The sequence below is a fragment of the Cryptotermes secundus genome, unplaced genomic scaffold (assembly GCF_002891405.2).
Source record: "Cryptotermes secundus unplaced genomic scaffold, Csec_1.0 scaffold150, whole genome shotgun sequence".
Lineage (NCBI taxonomy): Eukaryota > Metazoa > Arthropoda > Insecta > Blattodea > Kalotermitidae > Cryptotermes > Cryptotermes secundus.
Window position 1 is genome coordinate 969805 of NW_019729898.1, and position 23379 is coordinate 993183.

General features: G+C 43.2%; 1 protein-coding gene across 1 annotated transcript; it reads left to right on the forward strand.

Annotated features, from left to right (window-relative positions):
• Nucleotides 1–23379, forward strand: LOC111865728 (toll-like receptor 2). Its single transcript, XM_023853972.2, has 8 exons — nt 1–227; nt 3027–3227; nt 8548–8705; nt 12196–12408; nt 13091–13419; nt 15430–16564; nt 20381–20570; nt 21990–23379. The coding sequence occupies exons 2-8, from the start codon at nt 3033–3035 to the stop codon at nt 22269–22271; spliced, it is 2502 nt and encodes an 833-aa protein (XP_023709740.1). The 5' UTR covers nt 1–227; nt 3027–3032; the 3' UTR covers nt 22272–23379.

Below are 23379 nucleotides of genomic sequence, written 5' to 3' on the forward strand. Positions count from 1 at the left end.
GACACTTACACTCTTCGAATTTTCTCGTGAACAATTCACAATCACTGTTTGCTGCGACACTTCACCGTCAGAACGGATTCATTTGTTTCTGTTGGTCTGTCTACAGAAGTGACTCTGTTTGTTAATTACTTTGGGAACTTCTCGGCTGCTGCGGAAAACAATTGACTGTCTACACTCCACTGCAGTGCCTGGGAGGGGGAACGTGGAATACAGGCCTATGTAACACTGTAAGTGTCAACACTTTAAATGCTACCTTATCCTTCCTGAACAGCTAAACAAGGCTGATAAGAAATCGTGTGCCTATTCGAACTCGTAACGCAAGAATCGAAGAAATTGTTACTGAAGACTAGATAAGAATGAGAGGAAATTAAATTTCAACAAAGCGTAGCATTGTTCCTAGTTGGAAAGAGACGTTTAATCTGAATAAGAAAAATTAAATAGCAGCTGCAAAGAAATCAGATACGTACATAATTTAAAATTTCAATGTTAGCAATGGAGCCAGGATAGCACAGACAGTATAGCGAATATGCTACGGGCTGCACGGCCAGGCTTCGGTTCCCAACACGGACAACATGTTTCTGTCTATGTCACAGCAATTAGACCGGTTCTGGGTCCCACTGAGCTTCCTCTCCAGTGGGTACCGAAGGCTATTTCCCCGAGAGTAAAGCGGAAACTTCAGTACCGAGGTCAAGAATAGCGGAGCTATACCTCCACTCTCCCACACGTCTTCAAGAAGTAATGCTTAATTAGTTAAGCACAGGGACAACTTTTCTTTTCCTTGGCACTACAGCCCCAGTGGGCCTAGGCCTACCTCCATGAACTTCTCTGTTCACTTCGGTTTTTCTAGATCTTACACGTTCGGTAGGACTCCTTGGGTGGATGATCAGCTCGTCGCAAGGCCTCTACCTGTATACAAACACAGAAAAACTCACACAAACATCCATGCCCTGAGTGGGATTCGAACCCACGATGCCGGTTTCCAAGCGAGCGAAGACAGTACATGCCTTAGACCGATCGTCTACCGTGACCGGCCAGGGACAATATTTACCAAAGTTAAAAGATATCTCGTATACACATATCAATACCATTGTATTTGTAGTGGTTTGTCTCTGTGGGCTACATACAAACAATCGTATCAGATGTTTTCTCTCATAATATTAGTTACAATCTGTTTACAACAACAACGATGCTCTGGTCTGGTGCTGCTGCTCACACACACACACACACGACATATAGTTGCAGTAACCTTCCCGGGGTGCCATGATCAGAGAAAACCTGTGGTCTGACGAGCCCCTGCTTCGTGTGTCCGTTAAGGCTCATAATTGCGCTTGTAACGGATAACTAATTAAACAGTGAGACTTTTGCCTGCATTCAGATGGGAATTTTTTTTCCTTTGGCGCTACAGCCCCAATTTGGGATTTGGCCTACCTCCATGAAACTCTCCGTTCGGTTTCCTAGATCTTAGACATTCGGGAGGACCCCTTGGGATAGTGATCAGCTCGTCGCAAGGCCTCTACCTTTGCACACACACACACACACACACACACATAAAAACACTTAGTATACAAGTCTTAAGTGGGATTCGAACCCACGATCCCGGCTTCTGAGCGAGCGCAGACGGTGCATGCCTTAGACCGCTCGACTACCGTGACCGGCAATGTATAAGAATAGTATATAAGAACTAAGTTCGTACCTCACAGGAAACAGATCCGAACCCACGATCCCGGTTTCCGAGCGAGCGAAGACAGTGCATGCCTTAGACCTCTCGACTACCGTGACCGGCTGATGGGAATAATAATCAGTAACTTATGGGACCTCTTATTTTTATACTGTTAAGACAAGTGGAGTTATGATGACCTGAAGGTGTAGCTCCTATTTTGGAAGCTCTACATACGCACACAGTTCTGGAAAGTGGTGACTTGAAAACACAAGAAGGAATTAAGGGCATGAAATGGATATTAGGGACGTTAATTGATTGGGTAGAATTGACTCAAGATCGTGTTCAGTAAGGTGCTTCGGTATTAGATATACTGTAATAATATTAGAATCTTAAATAATCTGCCAGCTGGTTACGTGCTAGTTATAGTCACATCAGCATGGCGGTTGTGGGCGTTTCGGAACAGAGACTAGTTTAGCCAAGATTCCGCATAGAGTCTTGAACTTTTGTATGATAACACTATCAGTAAAATTGTATTTCACTTTCTTATGACCATCAACACAACTATTCATATATTATTTAAAATTCACTATACGTTTCGACTTATTTGATGACCCTAAAGTGGTACAAAGCCGATTAATGTGGCCACGTGGCCTAAGGCATGAACCGTCTTCACCCGCTCGAACACTGGGGTCGTGGGTTCGAATCCCACTAGATGCGTGGATGTCTGTGTGTGTTTATTCTGTTTGTGTTGTCATCGGTAGGTAGCGGCCGTGCGAGGGGCTGATACCCCTCCAACGAGTCCTACCGATTGAGACACTTGAAGAAGCGATCAAGGTCCAAAGGGCTGTATAGAAAAAATAACCGGTGAAACGTCAGAAACTTTAATTAGTGAACTACTTTACTCTTGTTAATACGTTTTACTATTTAAAGTTTATGTTATTTTATCACCTGGGGATGATCAAATTTGTTGATACATACAATGTATTTTAAATAAAACATTAGGTACACAAGAACAGCAGTGTTGATGGTCATAAAACAGTAAAATGTAATTTCAGGGCAGCATGACAGCACGAAACACAACAGGATGCAAAAACTGAGAATCTGCATTGCGATATTTGGCAAACTGTCTCCAAGATGACTATAGGGGGGATAAGCTGAAGATTTCCCGTGGCAGTTACACGAGTTAAAATTGTATATCTGAAACGTATCTGGCCCTCACTGCTAATTGTAATCCCTGGCGACTGTGTCCACCTAAAGGCTCAAACATTTAAAATCCAGTCCCTCTGGTGCTGCCAAGGTAATTACTCAGCATTTCCTATTCGAGTGTCAGGGGTCACTTCCTGAATGGTGGATGCTTCTCCCACAGGATGCCATGGCCTGGGACGACATCAGGTTCCAGCTACTCATTGCGTACTCTATAATAACAACAAATTTCTTGGTTCTGGGCGGATCATCAATACCATCCAGTCTACAGTTTCCACCTGGCACTAAATCTTCAAGTTCACCATCCGAAATCAACAATCAGAACACACATCTTATGGACAACTGTACTTATCAATGGCCAGAAGTAAGTATAATTTTGCTTTTGAAATTTTCAAAGCGGAACCACGAACACAATTCGCGATATCGTGAAGAAATGACAGTTGTCAGGGAGTGTTTTGGAGAAAAATATTGAATATAGGCGGGGTTTGGATTGGTGAATAGATATACTGACCACTTACAAGTCGTAATTACAAATAACTCTAATACTATTGTTGATATCCACACTACAAATCACTCCACACTAAGCTTCCTCAGGGCCGCACCATAGCTCAAGCGGCTAGTCGCTAGCTTCCCACAGCGGCGGCCCGGGTTCGATCCCAGGTCTTGTCAAGTGGGATTTGTGGTGGACAAAGTGGCGCTGGGGCAGGTTTTCTCCAAGTTCTTCGGTTTCCCCTGCCAATATTCATTCCACCAATTCATCCACAATCACCCTCACCTATCATCTGGGGCTGGTACAATAGGCCAGAAGTGGCCGCAGTACAAGAGACTTAGTCCCACCCCACTAGCAATAAAGAAAAGCTTTCTCAGTCTATATTTCACTAGTAATTACTCGGTAATAGCTCTCCACAATGGTTATTCCTCTGCAATGTCTTCAATAGACTTTTCCTGGTAACGAATTCTTCAGCTTCCGTTGCTCTTTGGTTAACACTTTACAACTGAATCCTCAGCGTCTGACAACAACTGACTCTTCTTAAATGAACCTTCCTTTATAGTCATTTTGCGAAGACCAAACAGATAACACAACCTCTATTATTAAGAAGGCGTGTTTACTGATCCGTTGCCTAACAATGGACGTCCTATTATTGCCCGCGTTTGCTTCCGCGTGAATGTGTTTACCGAATCGTTGCCTAGCAATGGTTCTATACGTCACAATTTGAACGTACTCTTCAGGCACACAAGAATCCGAACAAAACTTCATGAAACATTTCAATGATTAGGCACTGCTTGCCACAGATCTCTAAAGTAAACGGAGAGAATACTGACTGCACGATCTTCCATCCAAAGACTCGTTCTAGTTTCTAAAAAGAAGAAGGTTACTTTAAACCCCACAGTAAAAGAGACACAAGCAGTAACGAACTGTAGTGCCAGAGAAGGTTTATCAGGAAATAAAACAAATGTATCTACAACTTCAAAATACGTATGTTATTCATTCTGACGTGAGTTACAACGGTTATTTCCTTCCAAGGTTTAGACATTCTGGCCTGTTGCACCACAGAATTCATGCCGATACACTGAAGCTAATCGGAATATGATAAGTCTCGTTCGATGGCAGATCTGACCTGTGTAAGGTCTCAAACCTTCACAGAACAAGGCAGCTTTACGCGAAGAAATATCTCGAACTCGAGACTCCAGCGAGAATACGAAAGTCTACATGTTACATACGTACGTTAAAGGTGCAGATTTCTTATGTTATTGAATCTGCCATACATCTAGTGGGGTACGCGGTAACAATTGGTTGAGGCACTATGCTAAAAGCCGGAAAGTCACGGGTTCGACTCCCGATGAGATCAGTGCATTTTTCAATTTACCTCATCTTTCCAGCAGCACTATGGCCCTGGGGTCGACTCAGCCTCTAACAAAAATAAGTACCAGGAATCTTTCTGGGGGTTAAAGGGCGGCCGGTGCGTAAGGCTGACAACCTCACCGTCATCTGTGAGCCGATTGTCTAGAAAATGTGGGAGCCTCGACATCTCACAACCCTACAGGCCTCCAAGGACTGTTACAGGGATAGCTTTACCTTTTTAAATATTCAGTACAATTGTTTTGATGTAATATTAACATATTTAACAATTTCTACCTACTCAGTAAACACGGCGATACAAACGCGCACTGGGATGGATTCTCCCCCCAACCCCAGAATGAGAGCAGCATAAAACCGTAGGAACTCTGGACAGCGCGGCCTCTGATGTCGGCATATACACTGAATATCAAAGAAGGAAATGAACCGTAAACAAGCTTAGCTATGCTTGAACGAATGTTGATCCACGTTCCTTATTCATTAGCTACTGGCTACGAAGAAAACCCGGAAGAAAAGCAATCCTCGGAGCTCTTACAGCTGCAGGTCTTAAACTTATATAGAGGTGCTTTACACGGGCCTGAACGAAGCTCCCGCCCCCTAACCCCAAATCTTCAGTCAGAGAAGACGACATTAAATGTAAACTCAAACAACTTCATTAACATTTGAGGCTTCCACGGCGGTGACTATGAAGAAAGCAGTCTTCTGGGATTTGGCACCGTGTATATGTGGTGTTAACCGACGTTTCGGAGGAACGTATCGCCCCCATCTTCAGGGTTGAAGAAAAAGTATAGGTAAATCTGCAAGCGACAACACCGTGAGACACGGTAATGCAGACTGCGTTACCGTGTCTCACGGTGTTGTCGCTTGCAGATTTACCTATACTTTTTCTTCAACCCTGAAGATGGGGGCGATACGTTCCTCCGAAACGTCGGTTAACACCACATATACACGGCGCCAAAGCCCAGAAGACTGCTTTCTTCATAGTCACCGCCCTGCGTTACCGTGTCTCACGGTGTTGTCGCTTGCAGATTTACCTATACTTTTTCTTCAACCCTGAAGATGGGGGCGATACGTTCCTCCGAAACGTCGGTTAACACCACATATACACGGCGCCAAATCCCAGAAGACTGCTTTCTTCAACTTCATTAACAGATCAGTGAAGAAATTCATTGCCAAACTTAATTTGATTGTGCGTTCCAAAGAGCATAATACACTTACTTTTCAGCATTGGAGTCAGTGAAGGGGCCGACGGGAAATATAACAGCACGTAATATATCGCCTGTGATGAAATATCAGGTCAAATATACACCCAAACATAGGTGTTCCATTAATGTAACTATATTCCCCAATCCAATAAAAGAGAAAATATGCAAAGTAAAATATTTTCTTTAGTATAACTTCAGACGTCCATACTGTCACGTGTTGGGTGGTACGCGTGACGAGAATGACGGGTTCTAGTTCAGATGGTTGACGTATCTCAACACAGAAATTACGTATAACAGTCTCACTGGATCACGCACTGCCAGCATTACACATGATCTCGCACTTTAAATCTTCACAGGTCTTTTCGAACTTCCCGTTGCTGTCACTCTTACTGTTACTCAAACACTCAAACACACTCACATACTCTGAAACACACTGCCTTGGTCAAAATCGAAGTCAAAGCCACATTGCGACTGACGGTCAGTCAGTCAGTAAGTCTTGGTGTCGAGCCCCCCCCCTCCCCCGGGGCTCATAATCAGATATTTATTACTGTTTGACAGTTACGGTCTTGTTTTTTGTGGGGCGCCCTCTCTGACGAGAGGACGGGTCTGTCTTTTGTATATGCTGCTAGTCCTTGCCAGGGCAGTCTTTCTCGGGTCCGAGTCCCCTGGCACTCGCGACCATATTTTACTGTCTCAGATCTGAGACTTTCCTTTTCGTCACCTCCTACGATTCGCACGGTGACGGTGGAGGTATTCGAGCCCGCCTCCTCACGGGGCACTGCCTTGGTTTTTCCTGGAATCTCATTATATAGCCACCGCACTGGTCACAGAAAACAAGTCACGTGATAGTAGTGTTGCAGTGTGACGTCATTGCGCCTGAGCGGAAGTCTGTTTACCGAGCCGTTGCCTAGAATCGGATTACGTAACCCCGTTGCGAACGTGTATCGCGTGTGTTTGCTGGTCTGTTACATAGCAATGCTCTGGCCATCCACGTTACATTATATTATGAAGTTACTAGCAGTGTATTTACAACTTTGGGTTTGTACTTTCATTTCAAGCCCTTCGTAACACAGAAGAGGAGGTAGCATTGACTGAATTAAGCATCAGTGTTTCTGTTATTGACATGCAACGACATTGACACCCGTCACTGGCTCAACCGATCCATACCTGTACAAACACTGGTCCATTACAGTGCAATGCGAGCCCCTGTATTATGGGCAACTTAACAGTGCTGTTACAATTGCAGTTGTTGTATAACACAGAATGAGGGTTAAAATGATCATGAATGGCAAGCAGCAGAATACTTAACGCAAATGCTGTTTCTGGACATTATCCATCTTTATTTAAAAACAAGGCGATGGATAATGTCCACATAATATTTGTATTAATATATCATCTTCACAAACATTTACTTCTTACTAGCAGAATACTCGTACTTACTTCAATGCGTTCAGTAACTTCTAATTCTGAAGCGAAGGCATGTCTCAGTATGCCTACAGGTAGCGTCGCGCATGTAGAAGATCTCAGCGGAAGACTGTAAAAGGGTAAAGTTGTTCCTGTGCTTAACTAATTAAGAACTATGCCATGAAGGCGTATGGGGAGTGGATGTATATAGCTCCACATTTTCTTGGCCTCGGCACTAGTTTGAGATGAATGGTCAGCTTCACGCCCGGCCGCTTTACCCCCGAGGAAAGAGCCCCCGGTATCCGTTGTATAGGAGGTTGGGTGGACCCCAGAGTCGGTCTGGACAACATGGAAAGTGAAAATTTTTCCCCACTGGGACTCGAAATCCGATTCCTCCGTCCCCCGTAGCCAGTTGCTATACCGACTGAGCTATCCCGGCTCCTTCAGCCGAAGACTTTTCATCATGTTATGAATCCAAAATTTTTGTCAACTCTCAACATTTTGTACTTCAAAGGAAATTCCTGGAGAACATTTTCAGATATAAAGCGTTTTCTTTTCTCCTAACGATCATATATTAGTAAGATCGAAAAGTTTGTGACGATGGTATATTCATTAATACAGTTGTGTTTCTGGACAGTATCCAGCGTTCTGATTTCTATCTAAAACGTTTCGGAGACTGGCTTCTCTCTGAGTAAGTTCCTACCTGAGGATGAAGACAGAATCCAGTCTCCGAAACGTTGTTTTAGGTAGAAAACAGGACGATGGATACTGTCAAAGAACGCAATAACTGCAACACATTGGTGTTTTAATCATTTCTTATATGTATATAAGTGATAATGTTTGCGCTTCAATCGTAATGATGTTAGCAAGCAGCTGCACACAGAAGCAGAATATGACAGCTATGGTAAGATGTCGGCCTTTGCAGAAAGTATGACTAGATAACAAAGTAACTCAGTGCAGACATTTTCAATACATCGGTGTCAAGAAATATTTTACAAATTTTACTTTAACGATTATTAGTTTAAATATCAAGAGGCTCTATGATAGTACAATATAATTACCCACTTAAATGCATCGTCATGTAACCCAAGGATTAATCACAATTGCTAACCATCTGCGTGTTAGTTGACATGCACCCGGTAGCCACATTTCTCGCAGTGCATGCGCACCAGCTTTTCAGCAGCAGGACAAGCTGACGTGGTGTTCTCTCTATGCAGGTATCCTGTACTGTCATTGTCAAGGCGGAATTCCACACCACGGAAGATAGCAAAGAGTACTTCCGGCTGCTCCTGATGTTCCGTGTCGTGGATCCAAATCTCGATGAATCCACAAACTCGACTGCATCCACAGACAGAAACGCTGTTCTCACCAATGGGTAACTCTCCAGTTCCAACTGTCTGTAAGGCCTGTAGTCGGACGCAGACCCCTGTCATTACCTCTGAGCCCGCTGTGGGATTCCCGAGAACGCTGTCGCGTAGTGTGAATCCTCAACCCGGCTAAATACCGTTCTTCTGAAAGTTTAATCGTGGACTGTCAGGGAGACGCGGAAAGAAATTTGAAGAGGCATGGGATAGCTCAGTCAGTATCGCGGTTAGACTACAGTAGTTGGAGTAGTTGGATTTCGATTCCTGGTAGAGGTAATACATTTTTCTGTCCTCCACAATGTCCAAATTGCCCCTGAGGCTCGCCCAGCTTGCTATATAATGAATACCCCGGGATTTTTTCTTGGGGGTAAAATGGCAGGCGCGTGAAGTTAACCACTGACCTCCACTTAATATTACGGTTCAGAATGGTGGAGCTATACCTCCACTCCCCCACACGTCATCATGGCGTGGTGCTTAATTAATTAAGCATAGGCATAACTTTACCATTTTACCTTAACATTTATGACTGGATCGTGATTACGCTAAGAAGAACCCCAAATAAATAAATAAATAAATATATTCTTGAGCCTAACCACACAGAGAATTCTAAATATGCCTCACTTTTACAAATTTTTATTTTATTATTCACCAAACACATTTCTTGCCAACAATAAAACAGAACCACCTCCTTCTCTCAGCTGCATGAGATATAAATTATGGAACGCTAAGGATTAATTTCATATCCGAAGACGGTTTTTGCTTTATACAGTATAATAAAAATTCATATTGAAAGTGTTATGGCTCGTAAAATACAGCCCATTTTAACGGTATTACATATAACGTGTCTCTATTTATAGAAACTGTTTTATGAAATGTCATTTGTCTCTCTTCCTTATGCACTACTCCAGATCTTAAGTAGTTAAAAATGTTTTAAAGTTTATGCCACAGACAGATGGGCTATGACGATGATTATAACAGCTTAAGAATAACAGATATCGAATGGTAACTGTCTCACGCTGACAGGTAGTGAATTCACAAATAGATTATGGGGTGACTGCAGGTGCTTCAGTGCGTTTCTTACTTTAAGATGAACAACAATAATGTAATATGCAGAATGTGTTTTTGTCGTTCGTTTCATGCAGGGCTTTCGCTGATAAGATCTCAGACTTTGTGATATTAGTGTATTAATAAAATGCCCTTCCTGTTTTTATTTAAAACAATATTTTGGCTGTGGGGGGATATGGACTAGTTCTATCGATTGTGTCCAACTGAGTAGGCTTTTGCCTGAGAAGGGCAGCAGAGTCAAGTCTCCGAAGCGTTGTTTCATATAAAATTAGGAGGACAGATAATGTGAAAATGTCAGTAATCCTACAGATTTCGTGCTTTCAAGGAACATTTCAAGGCAAATTTGTTTTACTACCAAACAAAAACAGACATGTATGCCGTACTAACTATATTAATTGGTGTGAAATTCACGCTTTGTGTTGTTTAACGAGACACACAACAATTAGAAAATAAAAAAGAAATTAAAAGTTCTTTTTAAGCGGAGAGAAAATACTAAAACCGAGCTGAAATAAGTTTCTTGGACAAACTATCAGTACTTAAGGGAAAATTCAAGAGATTTTTCAAGACTGCTTAAAATTTGATATTTTCTTTCGCGTTAACAAGTGCGGAGTTTTGTATTCATATAAAAAGGTAAAGTTATCCCTGTAACCGGCTGTGGAGGTCCATAGAGTTGCGAGAGGTTGAGGTTCCCATATCTTCTAGACACTCGGATCACAGATGGCGGTAATTTTGTCAGGATTATGCGCCGGCCGCCCTTTGACCACCAGGAACAATCCTGATACTCATTTCTGTTAGAGGCTGAGTCCACACCAGGGCCATAGTGCGGCTGGAAGAATTATGTCAATCGAAAAAATCCATCTCATCGAGAATCGAACCCGCGACCTTCCGACTTGCAGCATAGTGCCTCAACCAACTACGCTGCCGCTTACCCCTTTGTATTCATACTGAATATAGATATTTTAAAAATCCTCGCTTTAGTTCTTAAGGTGCTGTACCTAATTTCAAATGTTTTTAAGTTTATAAACGCATTTATTTCCCTACAACATAAGGATCATATTTCTATGATTAAACTTATAGAGCAGCAAAAAAAAACGAAAAGAACACAATTTTCGTTTGTTCTATCATGTCTGAAACAATATATCCTTGTATCCTCTGTTCCCCATATGTGGAAACAAAATCAATAAGACTATGTCTTGTTAGGCGAGTTATTCGTCTTTATGTTCATACACGTACATTGTGTTACAGACAACATTCTATTACCACAGCTGCAGGAGTACTGTTTCAGGGTAATGGCATTTGGGTTATAACATTTCACAAATCCGAACGTTAGTAACTTCAAGCTGAGGTTTATTTTTTGTTTCGTGCCCTCATTAGTAGGTATTTTGTATTTCCAATATGGATTTCATTACCATCACTGATATCATTATCAAGAGTACCCTAGATTCTGAGGGACACCGATAATTCCTTCATTTCGTTAAATATGGCATAGATGGGAAAAGGTTCGAATTGAAATTGTATGTAGACCTGAGTTCTGTATTACCTACTGTCACGATCTAATCATTAGACGCGAGGGTTTCACCATAATTTGGGCTACTGAACACTTATAACTCGTAACTACAAGTAATTATAACGCTACTGTTAATTCACGCATTCGAATTCTCACTAGAGCACTCAGTAAGTCTTCTCACTTTGTCTTCACTAGACGTTGCTAAGTTATAGCTCCCAACTATGTATATTCCTCAGCTTCCGTTTTCACGTCCTTGCAGGTGGGCGACGCTCTAACGGCTAGTCCTCAGCAGCCGGCCGCACCATAGCTCAAGCGGTTAGTCCCTGGCTTCCCACCGCGGCGGCCTGGGTTCGCTCCCGGGTCTGGTCAAGTGGGATTTGTAGTGGACAAAGTGGCGCTGGGGCGGGTTTTCTCCGAGTACTTCGATTTTCCTTGCCAACCTTCATTCCACCAAATTCTCCATCATCATAATCACCCGGGGCAGGCTACAATAGGGCAATGAGTGGCCGCCGTGCTGCCCCCCACTAAGCGAATTAAAAAAAATAGTCCTCAGCAGGCCACTCATCAGCTGTGATTACTTACGACTCGGCTGGTGGCTTCATTATATAACCTCGACACGGAGCACACAGAAAACACCGCACCCAACAATTTACCGCTACGCTTGTAGCCGCTGCCGCGAAAATGTTTTGCCCAGTCGATACCACACACTGAACCAGTTAGCCATGTCACAATATTATCTCACTTTTTTTGATAAACCGCTTTTATATAAAATATAAATTTCAGTTTGAACATGTAATCAGGAGCTATATTAAGGCTCATACAAAACAAAATTATATTCGTCCGACAAATATCAGAGTACAATGATTACGAAGGTATAACGTGTCTTCATTTAATCATCGAATTTGTAATCAAATAATTACCTGACGCAGGACTACAGCTACGCGCCAGTTACTAGCTCTGAACAGAGCTGACGTCACGCTGGTCAAGTCCTACGAACCGCAAGAAGGAACTGTTGTGGTGTGGCAAGTGTCCCTCCCCGTCATACTGGTTCTGTCACGCATGCGCCAAATTAGACTGGAAGCCTCATTCAGCAGTAGCCGACCCACTGCATCAGCTATGCTGGATGAGTACTGCAATGAGAGGTATGGATAAACTTTCGGCTATGTATATTTCTGTAGAACGAATTGACTTCGATCCTTGTAGCACTGTTTCCTGGCTTGTGTGTTCGGTGTCGCAAGGGAATTCATAATTTCAAGAAGTTTACCGCCTCTGTGGTCAAGTGGTCAGAGGTTCGGGTTCGATTCCCGGCACTACCAGATTTTCTGAGAAGTAGTGGGTCTGGAACGGGGTCCACTCAGCCTCGTGAGGATAATTGAGGAGCTATTTCAAGGAAATAGCGGCTCCGGTCTAGAAAACCGAGATTAACGGCCGTGGGGATTCGTTGCGCTGACCACGCGAAATCCTCTAGCCGCAAAAGTTGACACTAACTTCGCCGACAAGCGGCGGTCGCTCGGTCGATATAGTTCGCTTGCGGACTAAAACCAAGGAGTATTTTTCATCACACGAAAATAAATAAATAAATAAATAAACGTATATACATTAAGAAGAAGAGAATACGTTTTGCTAACGAGATACATATATATGTAAGAATTAATTAAAATCATGTAATGGCTGATTTGCTTTATGACACAACAGCTCTCGAAGTCTCTAAAATGTTATGGATTTCAGTGCGATAATTAATTAATTAAGAAAACTGACGTACCTAATATAAACACTATAAGAAAAATTCTAGAATGACCCAATAAAATAATTCCCGTTGTTTAGACCCTGTACCACAAGCGTGGAGATCTCAACTCAGACCAGCATTTCAGTAAATGGTAAAGCTGACATATGTACTGAAGAATTCTGGACGCCTCTCCGAACTCTGATCCGGAGACGCTTAAATGGAAGAATCCGTACGTTGCACCTCGCCCATGCGCCAGGTGAATCAGCCAACATCAGCAAAATGCTTCATAATCTCAATGATTTTGGTATTGAGGATCTGATGATAGTGGGAGTCCACTGGCCTCGGGTCCAGAAGAAGCACCTCCGTCAGATGTCAGACCTCAAAGTGGTCAACTTATCCGGCAGTGGTATTTCCAGCATAGATAATGGTAAGCAACGTTTTGATCATAATCTCACAGATGCCAAGATTTACCTTGCAGGAGATCACTGTCAATTTAGAATGAATTTTAAGAAAACTTTCTGGAACTACTTTTTTTTCCATACGAATGTATCACTTTCTGAATGATACAGATGGAAGACGATGCACATGTTACTTGTGGTCTATTTTAATGTACCGTCCTGGCATCCACTTTTGAAATACTGAAGAAAACAAACGAAAAATATTCAGAGCCCCAGGTCCCCAGCCAGTTTAATCCAGCCCACATCTTCTCTGTTACGAATCCATTTTACTTGCTTAATAATCCACTTCTTACGTCTCTCGTCTGTTACGTTTGAGGTTCTCACGGTTTTGACAGCGTCCGGGACGTGATGTCTTTTCTTTTAATTTGACGCTACAGCCCCAATTTGGGTCTTGGCTTATCTCTATGAAACTCTCCGTTTCACTTCGGTTTACTACACCTTAGACATTCGGTAGGACTCCTTGGGCGGGTGATCAGCTCGTCGCAAGGCCTCTACCTATATAGAAAAACACAAAAACACTAAATATTCATGCCCTGAGTGGTATTCGAACCCACGATCCCGGCTTCCGAGCGAAGACAGTGCATATTTTAGACCGCTCGGCTACCGTGACCGGCCGTGATGTCGTTTAGTGTTGTAAAATTTATTAGACTACAAGACGTCAAATCCTCTAAGACATTATTACTATGCAGTCATAATCTCCCCAAGTCGTGTTGCATGTCCCCTCATCTCATCCTTCTTTATGTGATTCTCCTAACAATATTCAGTTCATCATACGAATGACGTTCTCCATTGTGTAATTTCCCACAGACTCAAGAAACTTCCCTCTCTTAGGCACTAACATTCCCTTTGAAGAATTGTGCCTTCTGCGATATAACGCCATGTAGTCCTTATCCCAGAAGACAAAACCTTTGATAACAACTGAGGTGAGACCCTCAAACCCTACGCAATATTCTCACTAGCTCCTTAGCAGTTTGTTTCCAAACAATCCAATTTACTTCAAATATTATGTTTCTGGACATTAACCATCGTCCTGTTTTTGTACAACTTTTTTATTGGGCCGTCACAATACAATTAAAGAACTTCAGGGACAACACCCAGATACAGTTCACTACATGTTTCGGCCACTAGTGGCCATCCTCAGGTGAATACACTTCAACAAACATACACCACTGAACTGCAGCACGTAAAGTGCGATACAATATCATATCCTGTTTTTGTCTAAAACACCATCATGTTCATATTTCAAAACACAACGTTTCGGAGTCTGGATTCTGTATCTGTCTTCAGGTAAAACTTATTCAGATTGACCCACTCGATAGAGCTAGTCCCTATCTCCAGACACTGAATTCTGTCTCTTTCTTCAGGTAAAACCTACTCGGTTAGGCCCAATTGATATAGCTAAGCCCAACCGAGTAAGTTTTACTTGAAGCAGGAGACAATCTAATTTCCGAAATGTAGTGTTTTCAAATATAAACTGCACGGTGTTTTAGATAAATCAAGACGATGAATAATGTCCAGAAATTCATTCATGTGTGGCTCTACAGCCTTTTGTTGGGATCTGACCTCTTTTTCAGTTTCGTAATCTTTTTATACAGACGATAGGACTACTTGGACGAGTGATGAGCCCGTCGCAAGGCCGCTACCTACACATAAAACAAAAAAAAAAGCACAGAATTAACGCATACACAGACATCCATACCTTGAGGGGGATTCGAACCCACGATCCCAGCGTTCGAGTGAGCGAAGACAGTTCATGCCTTAGACCGCGCAGCCACTGTGACCGGCATGTCCAGAAATACGTTATAATATTTGTACTAATGTTTACAACCGTCACAAACTTTTAGATCTTAATCCAGTTTACGTTAATTCCTTAGGACGAGAGACCAGGTTTCAAACCATAAAACATATAAAGTTAGAATTAATTATTTTAATTATATGTTTAATTATGAAATAAGTATTTTTATGTTAAATGATTTCAGATACCTTCGACTCGACACCCAACATCGAACGCCTGGTTCTCTCCAAGAATCGCCTGGAATATTTGCCCAACAGCATCTCATCACTGAGGAAACTGAAAATGTTAGACCTCTCAAGAAACCCTCAGTTACACGTAGAACACACCGTTAATATACTGAAAAATGTTAACAATCTCCGTTGGCTGAATTTATCCCAAGTGCCATTGAAAACCTTGGAGCCTCTCAGGCATATAATTCATTATACGAATAGCACGGAACATAATGCAACTACGGTCCAACTTTCGGGAATTGATTTGAGTGGCTGCGACCTCACCATTACGGCAGGCGATGTCGTATTCTTTGACTTCATGGCCTCTCTTCTTCACATTAACCTTTCCCACAATCATCTGTCCACATTGCCATACAATATTTTCCGTTCACTGCACAACTTGGAATCACTCAATTTAGCGTCCAACATTCTGATAAACGGATTTAGGCTTCAAATTGGAGTGAAACAAACTTTAAAACTGCTTGATCTGTCAAATAATAAATTATCAAATCTCGAATCTATATACTTATCAGGAACAGTGGAGGAAATCAATTTATCTGAAAATGCAGTATTGGAGTGGAATAAGAAGGACGTATTTCTAAAAGCTGACGACCACAATCGAACTTGGGTAAAAAGCGTCAATCTGACACGCAATGCCATTACAACGATTACTGAAAACATGGTCATTTCGCTTCTACACTTAGAGAGCGTTGACCTTGGAGAGAATCCTTTCGATTGTGACAGCTGTGAGACGCCAACTTTCCAGAGATGGCTCAGTCAACACAAGAGCACCAAAGTTTTTAATTTGGGGACCACAAACAATTTAATCTGTGTTGGAACAAGATGGGAAAGAACGGAAATCATTAGCGTTCCATTCAACAACACATTCTGCTTGCCAGCGGTAGAAAATGCAATATTCGACCCTGCTGTAGTCATTGGGTTACCAGTGCTGGTTGTAGCGGCTCTAGTCCTGCTGTCCGTCATCACCGTCTATGGGTACCGGTTCGAGATTGCTTACGTAAGACATCTCGTCAGCATCCGCCGGCAGAGGCACATCAGAGAAAATGAGTCCATCGCCCATTACAAGTACGATGTCTTCGTCTCTTACTGGTGAGTTCACAGTGTCGGAAATTCGGGAGTGTCATTGACCATATTTTTTTTCTTTGACGCTACAGTCCCAATTTGGACCTTGGCCTACCTCCATGAAACTCTCCGTTTCACTTCGGTTTACTAGATCTTATACATACGGTAGGACTAATTGGGCGGGAGATCAGCTTGTCGCAAGGCCTTTACCTGTACACAAACACAGCAAAACGCGCGCGCAAACACACACACACAAATACCAGACATCCATGCCCTGAGAGGGATTCGAACACATGATCCCGGGTCCTAGCGAACGAAAACAGTGCATACCTTAGACCGCTCGGCTACCATGACAGGCGTCACTGACCATATTCTGCTTTAAATGTGAGACCATTTTTCCAAAGAGATTCTCTAACGGTGTGTCACAACTGTTCATTGTCTGTGGTATGTTTGACATACACATATTTTATACAGTTGGTTCCACTCCCTGCTTTGGGCGATCGGTTGCCATTATACTGATAGAATTCTTAATTCTTTAGTTTAGGATTACGAGCGATCGTTGAGATCAAACCCAGGACTTTCTGAATAGTAAGGCCGCGCCATAGCTCAAGCAGTTAGTCGCTGGCTTCCCACCGCGGCGGCCCGGGTTCGATCCCGGGTCTGGTCAAGTGGGATTTGTGGTAGACAAAGTGGCGCTGGGGCGGGTTTTCTCCGAGTACTTCGGTTTCCCTTGCCAATCTTCATTCCACCAAATTCTCCATCATCATAATCACCCGGGGCAGGCTACAATAGGCCAATCAGTGGTCGCCGTGCCGAGTGAACCCAGTTGGACTCCACCCCCCACTAAGCGAATTAAAAAAAAATTCTGAACAGTAGTCAGGCCACAGCCGCCATCACTGATCTTAAAATCGTCTATCCATCTGTATTCCTGTTGCTCCCACTTGAGCATAGGGCATCCGTGAAACATTTCGTTTCACTTCAGTTTCTTAATCCTAGACAGCAGGTAGAAATCCTTGGACGGAGAATCAGCTCGTCGCAAGGCCGCTACCTGCACAGGACAACACAGACATCAATGCCTTGAGTGGGATTCGAACCCACGATCCCAGTGTTCGAACGGGCGAAGACATTTTATGCCTTAGACCGCGCGGCCAATGTGATCGGCAATTTTAACATAAGAACAATAAAAAGACAGATCAGTAGCTTCTGATGACGGTCACAGGGAGCAGATAGTATCCAATTCTCGAAGCGCTGGGTACGTCGGACAATAAGAATGCCTAACACAGAACTGGTACAAAAATTTATAAAGCGATTTTCCGTTAATTCAGGACTGGAAAAGCGACAAAATGAATTACATTCCTCTATGATCAATCTAAGTGTGATAAAAAAGAAATAACTGAACACACAGATTCCCGTAAAGTTCAACACAAATGTATGGCAAAAACAGTATAGGAACTGGCATTCTATGACATTTGAAATACATATCAGCTCTAACACAAACGGCGGGATGTGAGATAAATTAAATCGTTTAATTGCAAAAACGGAGTTGAACTAAAATGTTTTGAGACAGATGGCGCTGATGGTTAAACTCAGGCTGAAACCTATGATGACCTGCTGCATAATTGTAGTAAATCTGGGGTTAATAGGACCACAGCAAGCAAGTCCTCAGTATGGATTAAAGAAATGGCAGATTTGTATTTGTCTCCAAATAGTTCAAACAACCTCCCCTACCACATATGATATTTTCTTAGCTTCTTAGTTAACTCCTAACTCCGTGGCCTGTAGTCCGCAAGCTTACTATAATGACCGAGCTACCGCCGCTTGTCGGCGAAGTTAGTGCCAACTTTTGCGGATAGAGGGTGTCGTCTGGTTAGCGCAACGGATCCCAACGGCCGTTAATCTCGGTTTTCTTGACCGGAGCTGCTATTTCCTTGAAATAGCTCCTCAATTATCCTCACGAGGCTAAGTGGTCCCCGTTCCAGACACACTACTTCTCAGAAAATCTGGTGGCGCCAAGAATCGAACCCGGGACCTCTGAATCTGTAGGCAGGAACTCTCATCATTAGACCACAGAGGCGGCCTCTTAGTTAATTAAATCGTACAAAATTCCAAAAGTATGATGACTCACTTTTATTCATCATATCCAAAAATTACTCCCCACCTGACCTCTGAGCTGGGTCAGTTGGGCGTCGGGTAACTAACGAAAGGAGTTGGAAGCCTTCTGTTTGCAATGTTGCCCAGCCAGAACTTAAATAATGAGCATCTGCGACTAGTTTCTCGGGGATGAAATGACCACAGCCTGAAGCTCGCTATTCACTTCCACGAAACACAGAGGTCTAGAATGTGAGGACAACAAGCCTCTAACACAAATGTAACTATTAGCATTGCCCTGCATGTTATTGTACACTGTGAAGCAGAAGTCTGCATTCGACTCTGTACATGGTCAATATCGTAAAGGTACAAGAACGGCAACATGTTAACATGGCGCGCCACTGAAACATGCAGGCTGGAACCTTCTGTAAAGAAAAGTATGAGTAGATCTTATAAATCTTGTGGCTTTCTGAGCGCCTCCCAGCGCACAGTCTCTTCAGAAACCACTGCAACAGAACGCATGGGATTAACAGTACTCAAAGAGCTCCCAGTTTTGTGAAGCAGGTGCTCACATATAGTACTGCACATCTCACGTAATTACATTCCCAGCTATTCCGCCTATTAAACTTTGAACTCGTGTTATAAGTATTTATGAAAATAATTTCCCGTAATTAACTGGTTAATCTCTTCCTATCAGCGACTCTTAATTAAAGCCAGTACATTAAATACTCCAATTAATCTGGGTCGCCTCTACATGTATTCAATCGACACTTTCACACACGACTTAATTAAGGCCCATTTTTATATTATCCAGATTTAAGCATTGTAAAGTGTCTCAAAGCCGGTCACGGTAGCCGAGCGGTCTAAGCCATGTACTGTCTTCGCTCGCTTGGAAACAGGGATCGTGGGTTCGAATCCCACTCAGGGCATGGATGTTTAGTTTGTGTGTGTGTGTGCGTTTTTCTGTGTTTGTGTACAGGTAGAGGCCTTGCGACGAGCTGATCACCCGCCCAAGGAGTCCTACAATATGTGTAAGATCTAGAAAAACCGAAGTGAACGGAGAAGTTCATGGAGGTAGGCCTAGGCCCACTGGGGATGTAGTGTTAAAGAAAAAAAAAGTGTCTCAAGTGTTAGATTTCCCGAATAGAATTCTGTATGCATTTGACAACTCAAACATGCATGCGACCTGTCCCTCTCATATTCTTTTCACTGTTCTATAGCCCCCTTGAGCCCTGGCCTCTGATTTTCAGTTTCATGATCATTTTACAGAAGGTAGGACTCCTTGAACGAGTGATCAGCTAATCGCAAGGCCTCTACCTAAAGACAGGACAAGACAAACACAGACTAAACACATAAACATACCAAACATTCATGATTTGTTCGGGATTCGAACCCACGATCCTGTCTTCGGAGCAAACGAAGGCAGTACATGCCTTAGACCGCTCAGCTACTGTGACCGGCTCATCCATAAGTTCACTTACCGGTGACTACGAATGGAGAAACTCTTCGAGTAGATTCTAAAGGGTTCTGACCATCGGGATTACTGGGTTTTCGGACTTTGTCCACTGTCCAATGACTGAGGTTAGCTCATTCTAACGGACTAAACAGAGCAGGTGTCTCCCACTCTTCACTTTAGGACGGAAACAGATTTATTTTCCGAAACGTCGTGTTCTTTAGAATACCTGTCGGCGGACAAAGCCTAGAAGCCCAGTATTCGCGAAGTAACTGAACTTGGCACTGATCTATGTTGGCCAGTGTTGCTGACAGAGACTGGGTGATCGACGAGCTGCAGCCCGAGCTGGAGGACGGCCCTGAGAAGTACCGCCTGTGTCTGCACGAGCGAGACTTCGCGCTGGGCTCCATAATTGCAAACAACATTGTGGAGAGCATGAAGGACAGCAGAACCACACTGGTCGTTCTCTCGCCTCACTTTGTCAGGAGCCAGGTGCGTCACACAGAAGTGGCCTTGAACTCTGCATTCTGTTCGTTCGTTCCTAGGTTACATCATTACACTGGGTAGTAGGCAGGTAAGTAGGTAGGTACTAGGTGGCTGGGCACGTATGAAAGTAGGTCGGTATGTAAGAACAGAGGAAAGTAAGCAGGTAGGTAAGGCCGCGCCATAGCTCAAGCGGTTAGTCGCTGACTTCCCACCGCGGCGGTCCGGGTTCGATCCCGGCTCTGGTCAAGTGGGATTTGTGGTGGACAAAGTGGCGCTGGGGCAGGTTTCCTCCGAGTACTTCGGTTTCCTCTGCCAATCTTCATTCCACCAATTGCTCCACAATCACCCTCACCTATCATCTTGGGCTGGTACAACAGGCCAGAAGTGGCCGCAGTGCAAGGGACTTAGTCCCACCCCACTAGCAATAAAAAAAGCAGGTAGGTAAATAGTGGATGGGTAGTAGGAAGGCAGGTATTTAAATTGGTAGGTAGGAGGGTAGGGAGGTTCGAGTAGGTAGACAAGTAGATCAGTACGTAGATGAGTGTATAGGTATGTAAGTAGGTCGGTAGATAGGTAAGTAAACATGGAGGTACGTAGGTGGGTAGATAGAATAGACAAGCAGCTCGGTATGTAGGTGACTACATATGTGTGTTTAGGTATGCCGGTAAGTAGGTATATAGGTATGTAGTAGGTAGGTACATACGTTGGTAGGTAGGCGAGTGGACACGTAGATATGTATGTCGGTAGGCAAATAGGTAAGTACGTAGATAGGTAGAGGGGTACGTAAATAGGCAGGTACGTGAGAAGGCAGGCAGTTGAGTAGGTAGGTAGATGAGGTTTTTGAAAGATATCGTGGCATATTTCAAATACATCCCAGCATTCGCCTGGAGAGAATCATGTAGCCCACGGAAGACTACAGTCGGAATACCGATACTCTGTCGAGATACGAATCTGCCGCCTTCAGAAAAATCTCAGTTTTGTATTTTGTTAGCAGGAATTCTGTTAGTCACTCCATAACTTTGGCCTAGTTAGTGGGTTACAGAATTAGTCACTCAAATAACGAAGGGTCTGGGATATAACGCCGTTTATCCCAGTAGTTCACCGACGTTACGGAGGAACGGACAGCATCCATCTTAAGGATCGAAGAGTAGGCCAAGCTGAAGAAACGTGTGACTGTGTTACTGATATGATGATGATGATGATGATGATGATGATGATGATGATGATGATGATGATGGCCGGGGAAGGGAACGTATATACCTTATTAAATTTGCCCGACAACTTTCAGAACAAACAATCAGCTCTTAATTTTAATCGAAATCCTTTCACGAGTTTCAGATAGACACGACCTCCCCTGTAGGCAGTTTACGTAAAGAACACTCAACAGCACTCGTAACCTCCTCGCCTGATTGTCTCTTTTTGCAGTGGTGCAGATGGGAGTTGGAAGTTGCGAACCACAAATTGTTTGAAGATGATCGCGAATTCCTAGTTCTAGTGGAGCTCAAGAAGTTGGACAGGAAGGCGGTCCCTCCTCACCTGTCCTACCTGCTGGACACAAGGACCTACCTCGAATGGCCTGAAACATCTGGACCTCATCCTCTTGCCTGGAGGAGACTGAAGTGTGCTCTTGGAGAGAGCTTGTACCAGAGGAGAAAGAGAGACGGGCCTAGCGAGAGAAACATTGAGTTAACCAGTTCCTGTGACTAAGATTGCAGACACTGATGGTTTCGGTTGCTATTCGAGTGCAGTGTCTCAGAATTTAGAGAAAACAACCTGCTCCGTCGTAAAATAAACTTCTATTTACAAACTCAAAGAAACTATTTCAAACAAACGTTATAAGATATGGCCATGCCCGATATTTATTTTCGTAGTCTTGTGATGCATCACTATATTCACTAAAGCCCTCCGTAGGTTAGATAAACAAAGTTAAATTTGTTCCTGTGCTTAACTAATTAATCAAAATGCCATGAAGACATGTGGGGGAGTAGTGGTATACATCCACCATCTTTGACCTCGGCAATAGAGGAAGGTGAGTGGCCAGCTTTACGCCCTGGCCGCTTAACCATCGGGTAAAGATCCCCAGGTACACACTGGGTAGGAGATGAAGTTGGCCTAGAGCCGAGCTGGACGCCATGATGTAGAAAATAATTTCTTGGCCTTGTGCCTTAAGTTAGAAATATTCTAACTTCCTTGAAGACAGCGTAACTGACAGAAGAACATCGTCTACCAAAAACAAAATTAGGCTTATGCAACATCTTGCCGGTATATCAATGCTTTATGTATAATAAGAATGTATTTCAGACTGCAATTTCGACATATACAGACGGCATGCTTGGCTATAATAGAAGACTGTTCTGGCCATATTGCTTTGGGCCTGGTGACATGCAGGTTGCAGTCTGATGAGATTAGTTCCGTCTGAAGTGGACAGTAAGTGTAACTGGAACTGGCAGAATTTATGGACAATCTGTCATCTCAAATCGAGACAAATCACACGGCCATGCGCCCATCCTCTGAACGTCGAGTACACAGTGCCACTGTTCTGTGGCGCAGCGGAGAATTATCAGGGGCGCGCTTCTTATTGTAATACATTAACTCGCTAGTACGTTTCGCAGCTCCTAATTAACATAACGATTTACAGCTATACAGGAACTTCTGTAACACCTCGTCTTATTAGTTGAAGCATTCAGATTGAAGTTTATCATAGGATCCCTAGTGCGGATGTTCAAGTTTATGATATTCATGATTTATTGACTGATGTCCAATTTAGCGAAAATATAACGGTTATCGATGTTATTGCATACAAATAAATTTGTAA